General features: G+C 40.6%; 1 protein-coding gene across 1 annotated transcript in view; it reads left to right on the plus strand.

Annotated features, from left to right (window-relative positions):
* Nucleotides 1–8,046, plus strand: part of RGS7 (regulator of G protein signaling 7) — a 265,260-nt gene extending 257,214 nt beyond the window's left edge. Inside the window, exon 17 of the mRNA XM_029965047.1 lies at nucleotides 7,360–8,046. Coding sequence (XP_029820907.1) covers nucleotides 7,360–7,521 — 162 coding nt within the window. The 3' untranslated portion in view covers nucleotides 7,522–8,046. The remainder of the gene's footprint in view (nucleotides 1–7,359) is intronic.
* Nucleotides 8,047–8,521: the final 475 nt, after the last annotated feature.

Below are 8,521 nucleotides of genomic sequence, written 5' to 3' on the forward strand. Positions count from 1 at the left end.
CCCTCGCTCACACGAACACTCCCTGTCCGCGTCCTCTGTCAGGGGACAAACGAACCAGCTTCCATCATATCCCAACACAAAGACCATGGAATATTTTTGTTAGGTTATGCCTGAAGGACGAGCGTCCTTTTTAAGACGATTCCTGGGAACCAAAGCTGCTGCACTACAGGGAATTCCTTCTAGGACGTTGGGGTCTTATTAAAATACATTTGGCTTGTCAGGAACTGACTTCAGTAACCATGGGCACTGTTTTAAAGAAGGAAAAATCAGAGCACTGCACCACCAAATATAAAAATAGCCCCAAAGGAAGAAGGAACAGTAGCAGCCACAGAGCAAAGCCAGTACATCAAGGTCTGATTTGACTCTGGAGACATGCAGAGGCTGAGGGCTGATGGAATAACTAGTTCTACTTCTGCTTCTACTAGTATCATGTCCCTGGGAGGAAACCGCAGCAGAGACCACCCTTCCAGCTGGCAGCCCCCAAGGAAGGGGGATTGGAAGTCATGCATGGGAGCGCTCATCCTGGTTGTTCCTGTTTTCTTCCAGGACAATGAGATTTTGGTCCCATGATCTGTAAGCAAAGAGGTTGGTCAGAAGGAAATCCATTGCCATCTACTACTGATTTTAGGGACAACCTCTTGGTGAAGGCCAAAATATAACTGGTTAACAGCTGCCAGACTGCAGCAGTACAGTTTGTATGTGTCTACATGCTTCATTTGTTATCTGTATCTTGATAAGAATGAGAAACCAAATCTAAAAACTGTGCCTGATTTTTCTGGGCTCCCACCTCCACATCTGTATTGATTTTGGTCTGCATTTCCTCTCTTTTCCAGAGCCTCTAGTCCCTGTGAAGGATTGCTGATAAACTCTGACTCTATATTTCAACCTTTTTTATCTCATAGTTTTATATATTACATTCTAGCTTTACCAAAGGACCCGCACTTTGTCTGTGAGGACATCAGGCTAACCTGGAATAAGCACCCTAACAAACTCAAGCACTGAACCATTTTGGGGAGGTTTTTCTGTGAAGAATTGTGTACGAGAGGATCTACCCTTCAGCTTTAAAAACCAGAGGATGAAAGAAATGCTTTTTCTCCATTAGTAACAGACAACTAACTTTGATAATATAATGTTTAGTGAAAAATATATTAGGTATTTGTGTGCAATGCTGTTTTATGTCTGAGTGAATATTATGGAAAACAATTATCCTGGCTTTAGGGAATGGAGAGAAAGTTCACCTTTGCTTGGATATATAGCACTACCCTTTGGGATGGTGTCATTTGATAATTCCTGCCACATGTTCTCATGCGTAGGATGTTTTTGTTTCCTTACTGTGTCTCCCCTCAAGTCCTGCTGGGTAATATTTCAGATGGTCACGGTCAGAAAAAGCATGTGACAACTTCCAGATGTTCAAATAATCAAAGCGATCTGCAGATCTAAGGGAGCACACCAACAAACAAATGAAGGATAACTTAAAGGGCTGCAGTCTAGGTGGGGGGTCACGTTCAGAGTTGGCGTAGCAGGCTGAAGGATAGTCTTTTAATATCTGAAGAATTCACTGATGTCTAGATCATTTGCTAAAAATGAGATAGTTTGATGATGTGGCTGGGCCAGCAGTAAAAACCTAAAACATGGAGTCTGGTTGTGGTTTTCCCACAGCTTGGAGCAGAGTTGGCTTCCCTGGGGACCTAGGAAGGCTCTCATAGTGCAGCATAGCTCTGAGCTGAGCTGGCTGCTGGGCTCCAGCTTGAGTGATGCATCTGGGGCTTTGAAACATGACCATGCCCTGCTGTCAGCCACACCACCACTTCATCTGGGGCTGTGTCCTCACTGAGCTGGTGGTGCTCTAGACTGTGCTGTGTTCAGCTGGGAGACGGGAGGGCACCACTCAGAGCAGGGAAACTCCTCTGCTTCTGGTTTGCTCCTACCTGACTTTTATAGGCACCTGTTTGGGCACTAGTAGCTAGTTCCAAGCTGAGTTTTGGGAACCCATAGTCGAACCCTTTCATCATCCCAGGGCATTTTTGTTATTCCATCCTCCCAGCTTTATAGAAACATACAAGACAGCTGAAAATGTGCAGTGGGACGCAGCATTCCTCTTTGGGAATGTAAAACCATTCATCAACAAGATTAAAAAAGCTCACATTAGTCACTGGCAACCTTATATTTGTAGAGGTGAATGAGCATGGTTGTGTGGTGCAGCATGTGTGGAGCAGCAAGCAGGAACACCAGGATGAAGGATGCATGTTGCTTACTGCTGTGACAGGGGCTGAACAATCCTGTCTCTGGTCACAGGAGGGACAATGTTCTCACCCCACAGGATCCTACAGCAAGTTTACTGGTGCCTTTCTGTATACTGGCATTTGATGTCACAGTGCCTGCAGTGCTGATGGCACGTCCTTTGAAACAGATGTTCTCTCATCTGCCCGCTGTGTGTGCAACTGGTAGAGCTCTGCTGGAAGATTGTTTTCCAAATCCTTCCATGAGGAGCACTGATGAGGAGGGGCAGGCATTATTGCTATTATTATTTCTACTACTAATAATTTGTGTGGAAACATTGCTGGCTCAAAACCTGGCTCAATTGCTGGTGGAGAAGGGAAGATCTGATGATGTCAAGGGAACTGCTAGAGCTTTGAACTCCTACAGGCTGGTGCTTTTGAAGTGAAATTATTCGGGATATTGCTGCCAACTGCTCCTTCCTCTTGGTAGTAAGGCTTTATGTGGCTTTTTGTGCAATCTTATATGGGTCTTTGACTGCTTGGGAGGTAATGCTGTAGTGTGCTAGCAAATTCCGTTCCACACTAGGAAAAGGAACAACTTTGTGACAGTTTGTCCATTATCAAAGGTGGCTTTTGTCAGTTGGGTTCTCTCTATCACATTCCTCAAGAATGTGGAGATTTCTGAAAAAGATTATTCTTTGGTTTTGTTCAAACAATACCTTTGTATGTACATAGAAGATGAAAGACCACTGCTCACCTGGAGAATCAGACCATGGTACCCATGTGCTTGGAGGGACCTGAGCCTGAGGAGGGCATTGGTAGCACCATTAGGGCCTTGGAGGAGGCACACTACAACATGGGCAAACACCCAAAAGTGAGGAGGATGTTGCAGCTCATGAGGACACTGGTACCTGAATGTGCTGCAGGAAAATGGTGACCATTAAAAATCAGGTCTGGACCATATAACAGATAGTTACTGTGGTGGGTCATCTCTGTCCTGATTCATGTCTGTAGACTGGGTAGCAAGGTCTACCTTTGGTCTAAGGTTTTGAGGCCTGTGTTCTTCTACTAGCTGGGCTATTGACAGCATGTCCTTCGATCATTTATAATGTGGTTGTCAACACTTCAAGCTCTTTGTCCATGTTCACAGGGAAAGTTATGATTACCTATGTATGGTAACCATGCACTGCACTTGAAGCCAACTCCAAAAGGATAGATGGGGAGATGTAATAAGGGAAATAAAACTACTGAATCAGAAACCAGAAAACTGTAGAAGAAACAAACTAAGCAGGCCCTATCTGCCAACTACTCATCTGTTGGTCATCCACTCATCTCTTGAGCAGCTACATATTTCAATGTTGCTATTAAAAAAGCAGGCAATGGAACAACATGGGGAGGTCTGGCTGGGACAAGAGGAAAGCAGCTAAAGGACCTTTTCCCTGGCTGGTAAATCCATGCCTGGTCTCCCTTCAAGGCTTCATAGTTTAGAAAGAATTGCAGTTTGTTCTTCAAAAGATGCATCAATCTGTTGTGGATTAAGAAGACAATATGCCTTCCACATTTACTCCCCCTCCAAAGACTGATTTTTGAAGGATTTGCTAGTCATTTCATTTCAGACACATTTCTTAACGTTTTGCTTTCTTTGTGGTTAAACTTAGACTCTGTCCTTCCTGAATCCTATAAGGCTCACTATGTGGTGTTTGTCCTTTCACAGTCATTACCAATACATACTCATTGCACTCATTGTGCTCTACTAAAATTGTTTTGTCAGGGTAAAAATTGCAAATTAAAATATTCGCTCAGAGGGAGGACTCCAAAAACAATTTCGTAACAAAAATTCTCAAATCATTTCCAAACAACTTAATTTAAAAGGGAAGATAAATCTTTCCTTTGCTACTACTGAGATCTTCCCAAAGCTTTAGGTATGAATAATCTTTCTGAATTTTCCAGCTATTTCAATATCCCATCCATACTGAAACTGCATTGTGCCTCTACAACCCATTCAAGAGAATTTGCAGACAAGGCCAGTGCCCAACATCTCTCCCCGTTAAAATCAATGGTCATAGATATTTTAATTTACTTTCTCAGTTTTCATTCCCTTCCATTGCTTGTTTGCAGCTGCATCACCATTTTGTCCTTTTTAATGGGAACTTGGGAACTTCCCACTACTTTCCTATATCTGCCTCTTTTTTCTTTAAAGTCTCTAGTCTCTTTTCCTTATTTTAATAGCCATCCTTCTCATCTGTTGACTGCAGATCTTGGCTATATCCTGATAAAATCAACAGAAAGATTTTCCCTGGAATTTTAGACATTTTTCCGTACTGGTTTTCTCTCTCCTTTCCTTTTTCTTCTTGGTGCCTGGCTGGCTGATTTAAACAAACATTTTCAGAACAACTTGTCCTCAGCTGACTAAACTGGTAAATAATGGATAAATATAGTTTCGATTGGGAACAGCTTTCTGGCAAAAGATGGAGCACAGCACTAAAGAAGAAATTTTCTCACCTTGAGTCATGTAACCTGGTTTTTTTTAGATTAAAAACATTTACTTAACCTGCATGTACAACACACAAACATCAGAGATGTCCTTTACCTGTGCTTTACCAATACTTTGTGTTGCCTACAGTACCCTAGCTACAACACCTAGACAGCAATTCTGTTTTGTGAAACCCAAAGAGACTGGGTTTCTTTCTTTCTTTGAATCAAAAGCAGCACAAATCTAATTTAGAATTTAAGCAGTAATTCTTCTTTTTTCCCCCATCACCTAGAAAGGTATTGTTATTCTGTCATAGGCTTCAAGCTTCAACATGTAACAATAGTATTATAAATTCCTTGATGTCCTAAGGCTGGTTACCTACCACCATAACTCAGTCATGCTGTGACACTGCTGTCTTCTTATCAAATGTACTTCATGGAGCATACAAAAGGCTTGTTGCTGTGTTTGTTAGGATGAAATTTGGCATATTCCCTATGAGGCATACAGAGGACTTTTATAAATGTTTTTCTATGTGTTTATTCACACAGAAGGGCTAGAAATCTAAGAGGTTTTGATATACATAGAGAAAATAAAAACCCAACTCACAACCGTAAGTCATTGTATTTTGAATTTTTATTGTAATAAATTATAGCAATAGTTCACACAACCCAGCTATTATCTCAGATTGTCTCTCTGCAGAATCACAAAAACAATCTGAGTCATCCTGACTTGATTCATGTTCGGTTCCTGTTTGGGAAGGCTTCCCTCACAATCAGGCCACCCGGTAGCATTTTTTTTTTCTGTGAAAGCTCAAGTTCTGTAAAACAGTCCCATGGCCTATGATGGGTTCTGCAGCATGAATCATGGAAAATATACATCCCTGCTTGTTTACAGTTGGTTATTTTTGTCAAAGTCCATGTGGAAGCAGAACTATGAGATTTTTTCCTACATGATACATATGTCTTTTGAGCCCTCTGATAGGAATTGATTAATAGAGACTTATCGACCATATCAAAAGATGCTCAACATTTGAAAGAGGAAAAAGAAGTAGAAAAAACTTGACATGCAGAGCTGAGACTGAGTATCAACCAATTTCAGAAAGAAAGAAAGTGAATTTATCTTTATGAAGTAAGCAAGGCATGAGAGAATTGTTTCCCTGTTTCTCCTAGGGTCCTCTTCATGGCCTGTGACTGAATTCTTGTGAAACTTATTTATCTTTGTTGTGGCTTTCATTTTACCTGCGTATATAATGTTATGTAAATTAGTGCATGCAGAATATATAATTTAAATTCGTTCATTCAGCTGGTTAAGAAATAACTGCTACTTTCACCTGAAAAGCATGACAGGAATGGAGAAAATCACTTGTACTTGCCACCCTTCCTTACATCATTTGAGAGAGACCTCTCTGAGCTGAAAATGCAGCACAGTAACTGTCTATAATACCTTAGACATTAGGGGAATAATAATGTATGACTTCAGGGAAATGAAGCTACACAGGGTAATGATGATACTAGCTAATATTTCTGCAGTTGAACAGTTCAGCAGTGAGTAGCTTTATTTCTGACAGTATCCTGCAAAAATATGGTACAAATTTTATTTTAGAGGCATAAAATCATCACTTAAAGCTTTACAAAGATTACAAAGATTATAGTTACCATATCTAGTCAGTATTAAAGGAACTTTAGAAGCAAAATTTTTAATTGCTTTGTTATGGTAGATGACTGAATAACAGTAATTTATCCGGTGGGCAGAAGTGAAGTCAGATTCAGAGAAACAAGTTGTAGGGTTTGTGGGTGCTGCAGGGAGCACCGTCCACCAGGGAGCAGTGGGCTTAAACAGGACACACTGGTTCATGTCCAGGGCATTAGGTGGGTGTCAACTCCAGGAGCAAAAGTGGTCAGAAACTAGTGTGACCCCAGGAATACATGTTTTTGGCATGGATGCCTCATTTCCCCTGTATGTATGTTGAGCTCTAAAGCACAGACACTCTTAAAACTGCCTGAAAACCAGAGTGGGTGCAGATGACAGCCCTGAGACCAATCTAAAGGCTGGAAAGCATCTTCTGGTAGAAGGGATAGGTGCACAATCGTTTAAGCACAAGAAAAAGTTAAAGGATTTTGGTTATAGATGGTAAGTATTTACTTCAGGACTAACACTCTTCCAATTTAGCAAGTAAAGCTATAAAAAGATCTGGTGGCTGGAGCTGGACAAATGGGCATGATGAAAAGGCTACACATTTCACCAGGGAAATACTTAGCTACTGGTGTGCATTGCAAGAGGTTATTGTGGCTTTTCTACCATTAGCAATTTTTAAATCGAGAATAGATGTTTTTGGTTTTTATAATATAAAAGATGTACTCAAGTTTAAACTGGATCAAATTCAAGGATGTTCTGTGTCCTAAATTATGTGGTTAGGTGACCATATGGTGACTCCTGGTTTTATAATCTGAAAATCCCTTTGCTCTGACAAATAAGGCTGGAGGAGCTTTTACTGTGATTGATGAGTTGGATTCATGGATGCTCTTTATGTTTACTGGGATCAACACTCACCTTTCTTCCTTCTGAACCAGCTTAGCACTGACTGGTCCTGGCTGCAGAGCTGCACTAAGCAGACCTGTCCTGCCTAGCCCAAGGACGCTCCTTTTTCACTTATTTCTCTCCTCCCAGGCTGGAACCCCACATTCATTTTTCCGAGGAGCCAGGAACCACCTTGAACCGGGGAACTTCTGTAGCGCTTTGAGAGTAACCATTCACAAAGACCTTACAGCTCTGAACTACAGCACGCACAAAGAACACTTTTTTTCTAACAACTACAAAATGCTGCAGTAAGCTTTGCTCAAATGAAACCTCTATAAATGAAACCACTCTATTAGTTGTGGTGGAGCTTTGTACGTTAGAGACCAAGGATTTGACTATCAGTTAATCGTGATTATATGTTTTTTCCAGAACAACTTGCATTATTTAAGAAGAAAATCAAACTCCAATCAAGCTGTTGAGAGGTTTTGAAATATTCAGATGCAGAGCTCCCAGCTTTAGGCATTGGAATAGAGTGCAAAATGCTGCTAAGCAGGTGGTAGGCTCAGGATTTATTGCAATGACTGAAATTATAAATACAGAAAGTTCACAGAAAAGCCTGCTCTCGTGAACTTTCAACCAGCATTTGCAAACTAAGAAGCCATAGATTATTTATATAATAAATAGGTGCATATCTGTCCGAATGTTAAATAAAGATACTTTGTGAGAAGCATGAAACAAGTAATTTACCTCTGGAATGACAATGTATTTCTTCCATTGTATACAGGACAGATGCAATAGCAGTTTAAATCCTTTGAAGCTTTTATGTTCAGGAAATGATACTCTGACAAGAATTATATAGAAAATACAGCTATTAGATGGGAATTATCAGGTCAGGTGAGACTAAAATTTGGTAATGATTGAATTCTCTTTAATTGGTATTGCTATATCTGTATATAAATATATATATATATATATGCACCATTTAAATAAGATCTCGATACTAAAAGGTAAACTGAACTGTGTGATATGATCCAGTAAACCTTGTCTTTATAAATGTTCTTTGTACCCTGGAAGACATAGGAACAGTGATACTATGGATTTTTAAAGGTCAGGTTAACTGTTTCTGCTTGGTTAAAGGACTATGCCTGGCCTGAAAAAGGCAAACACTATTTAGCCTATGGTTGCCATATACCCTACGACTACCTACTCCCTGCGCGTGCTCCCTATGACTCCCCTGCAAAGTACTGATCAAGTACACATGAATTACATCTACACCAGCACAATAATGGTGATTTTCATTTCCTGATTGGTC

The sequence above is a fragment of the Manacus vitellinus genome, unplaced genomic scaffold (assembly GCF_001715985.3).
Source record: "Manacus vitellinus isolate BGI_N305 unplaced genomic scaffold, ASM171598v3 scaffold_8_pilon, whole genome shotgun sequence".
Taxonomy (NCBI): domain Eukaryota; kingdom Metazoa; phylum Chordata; class Aves; order Passeriformes; family Pipridae; genus Manacus; species Manacus vitellinus.